This window comes from Mus caroli, chromosome 15 (assembly GCF_900094665.2).
Source record: "Mus caroli chromosome 15, CAROLI_EIJ_v1.1, whole genome shotgun sequence".
NCBI classification, from domain to species: Eukaryota; Metazoa; Chordata; class Mammalia; order Rodentia; family Muridae; genus Mus; species Mus caroli.
In genome coordinates, this window is record NC_034584.1 from 1,668,221 (window position 1) to 1,671,953 (window position 3,733).

At 39.4% G+C, this 3,733-nt stretch overlaps 1 protein-coding gene across 1 annotated transcript in view; it reads right to left on the bottom strand.

The window, feature by feature from the left end:
- Positions 1-3,733, bottom strand: part of C7 (complement C7) — a 70,329-nt gene that overhangs the window by 25,257 nt on the left and 41,339 nt on the right. The window contains exon 10 of the mRNA XM_021184151.2: positions 2,900-3,066. Coding sequence (XP_021039810.1) covers positions 2,900-3,066 — 167 coding nt within the window. The remainder of the gene's footprint in view (positions 1-2,899; positions 3,067-3,733) is intronic.

Below are 3,733 nucleotides of genomic sequence, written 5' to 3' on the forward strand. Positions count from 1 at the left end.
TCTCTCTCTCTCTCTCTCTCTCTCTCTCTGTGTGTGTGTGTGTGTGTGTGTGTGTGTGTGTGTGTGTGTGTGTGTGTGTGCTGTGTCCCTGTGAATGACACATGTGGGCAGGTGCCCATAGAAGCAAAAGGAAGATGCCAGATATGTTGGAGCGAAACTTATTTCTAGGCAGTCGTAAGCCTCCCAACATGAGTAGCAGGAAGCAAAGTGTGGTCCCCCAGATGAGCAGCCAGTGTTCCTAACTGAGAGCCTTCTCTCCGGCTCCCTATGACAGAGTGTGCTTTATCACCCAGGCCCAGCATGGGATTAACAATAATATTTAATAATAAAATAAAACTCATGAATTGCCCATTTCTGGAATTTTTTATTTAACATCTTCAGACCCCAAAACTAAAGAAGGTGAAACCGTTCCGAGTGTGTTTCTTGTTTAAATTGGGAGAAAGGAGGAATTCACACTCCTTGCAACATAATCGACACAATCCTAGGAAAGTTTAAAACCAGATAGGGAATGAATATTACTTACATCTTGAAATGCATTAATTTAAAAAACAAAAGCCAGAGAACATTCATTGTCTAGGTAATGGAAGACTGTTTCAAAGACAATGAGTTATCAACTCCATAGAGGACAGAAGGAAGGAAATTGTGCTTAAATTGTAGTAAGGAAGGAAGTGCAATTACACTTGGAATTCAATGTTCCGTCTCAGATTTAATACCTCTTTTCCATAGACCAAGGCTCCCTCCTGAAGAAATTTAGAGCAGGGAAACATTAGTACCTCCTATTTGGTTTTTCAGAAGAAAAACCACTTTGAAGTCAAGGGTCTGGTTGCTAAATTTTAATAGCTTATGTGGGAACATGCTTTCCTACATTTAAAAAAAAAAAAAGAGTCTCTGCCATCTCTGCCTTGCCAGTTTCTAAATTCTCCTGCACACTATTATGATGGTTAAATTCAAATTACCACAATAATGTTACCAAGGACTGGACTAGAAGGACAGTGGCAGCCAGGTTCATTTGAGCAATGGCTTTGAACACTCATAAGCTGGATGCTCTCTGTTCTTTCACTGTGTCCTTCCTTCCCAACCAGGAAGGTGGTACATCCGCAACAGTTTACAGTCCCTTGTGGGCAAAGGACATAGTTGAGGCTGTGAACGAATGTCTGCTTCCCTCCACTGCTAAAGAAGTTATAAGACCATGAAAATGGCTTTTCTAGATATGCTGAAATGCTGCCTGCTTTATTTGAGGTAAACAGTGTGTTATGGGTTCGTAAAGAGCTACTCTAGGTGTTTGTTTGTTTGTTTGTTTGTTTGTTTTATCGTTGTCTGGGATAGTGGATAGCATAAAGAGAAGAGGTGGATTTGCTCTATTGAGGTTGGCATGGTAGAGGACAACGTGAGTGTTTTGCAGATTTTACCTTCTCTTGTGTGCAATGGTGTCTACAAGGCGCACAGTGTGAGAGAACACAGACCCTTGCTGCTCAGGGTAGATGCACACACAGCTCAGCCCTCCATGTTAGTTAACCTACTACTAGCCACACTCACTCATCTGGTAAACTGGCCGCCAGATTTCTAATTGTTCTTCTCTATGTGATCTGAAACACTGTAACACTTCCAGCACCCAAGGGGATTCAGGGTTTTCTAGGCAATGCACCTCATTCACCATAGCATAGGTGCATTTTCTGATAATTTAGAATATATAAAGCCTTACATCCATTGTTATCAATGCCACCTCTCTTAAGTCAACATCACACCAGATCTTGAGTGGTGTGGCCTTCACTTTAATTTCCAGTATGGTCTTTGGTCTTCATTATATGAGTTTGTATAACTCAGTAGGGTTGGGGTTTGGTTTGGTTTGGTTTTGTTTTGAGGAGGGTCTTTGTTTTTATTTTGTTATTGTTGTTTGAAATACATATAGTATGTTATAAAATAATACACTTTAAAAAAAAGAACACCCTCGGCTCTACCTGTCATTTGGTACATATATGTTACTGTAATTTCAGAGCCTGTAAACTATAGCATGGGAAGAGAAGTTATCAGACTGACAGATGTAACAGCAAGGGAGTCTCTATGTATTCCTCTTGGAAAATATGTAACCCCTGCCCCAGATTACAAAGCAAAGAAAATATGATCAAGGGGCTGGCAAGATGAGTTGGCAGATGCAGGCACTTGCTCCACAAGCCTGACAACCTTAGTTTGGTCTTCAACACACACACAAAGAGAACTGACTCCACAAAATTGTCTGTGGGTGTCCACGTGACAACATGTGTGAGCCCACATACATATATCACACACATACGCTGATAGTAAATCAAAGAAGGAAAGTTTTGAAAGAAAACATAATCCAATTTAGGGCCAAAGTTAAAATACAAACGTCGGGCTAGAGAGATGGCTCAGTGATTAAGAGCACTGACCACTCTTCCGAAGGTCCTGAATTCAAATTCAGCAGCCACATGTTGGCTCACAATCATCCTTAATGAGATCTGATGTCCTCTTCTGGTGTGTCAGCTATAGTGTATTTACATATAATAAATAAATCTTTGGGCTGGAGCGAGGGGGTGTGGAGAGAGACAAAAAAGTATCTAAAGACAGCTCCAGTGTACTTACATGTAATAAATAAATAAATCTTAAAAAATTAGAAAGCATTTAAAAAATAAAAATAAAATACAAATGTCCTCATTATTGTCTTGGGATTTACAAGATGTGTAAGCTTTACTGTTGATCTACAAATAAACCACATTGACTGTTTCTTATGATCATGTATATATTCATTTTCCTATATAAAGCGTAATTGGGACTCGGAAAATGATAATTGCAGCCAATTCTGTTTAATCACCTTGATGTAATCTCATTTTCCAACACAAGTAAACATGACTGCTCCCAGTGCTTCGCGCAGTGCTTCACATACCTTTTCTTTTATGACTTGGGGAAGTCTGGTTACAGACTCAGCCCAGGAGGAATATCGCTGCTTGTTTCCAGCAGGATTATCCAGGTCCAGGAAACTAAGGTCACCTACAAAGCCAGTGTCTCCACCTCTGACCAATTGCTTTCCTCGAAGCAACCTGCCCTTATTTCCTAGAAAAGGAGGAAACAAGTAAAATGGATCAAGGTAAGTCAGCATGCACAAATAAAATGAAATTGTCAAGTGAAAGTCCAAAGTCTGTCAGATGTTTTTTTAAAAATCCATCAAACTATGACATCTTGAGAAAAGCAAACCGTAAAGACAATAGTACGAGGGCTGCCTAGGTTTTTGGAGAATTTATACCATTCTATATAACACTACAGTAGTTATTATCCATCTAACATACTTAGAAGACCCATTAAAATATACAACACCACTATTATATGAAAAGCAATCTCTGTGTAGATCCTTCAATCTTAGCAATTGCTTCACTGCTGGGGGAGCTATGACAACAGTGAGGGTGAGGAAGGTATGGCAAGTCTCTACATTTTTCTCATAATTATGCCATGACTCTCAGTGGACATAAAAAATAGGATTGAAAAGAAAATTAGGTGAGTGGGGATATTGTTTAGTCGGTAGAGCATTTGTTATCCCCTGGGAACCTCTGTGCCCGTACCTACACCGCATAAGATTAGTTGTGGGAGCACAAACTTTTTTTTTTTTTGAGATGTGGGTGTTTTATTTTATTTTATTTTATTTTTAATTTTTAATGTTTTTTATTACGAATTTTCCTCAATTACATTTCCAATGCTATCCCAAAAGTCCCCCATACCCCCCCCC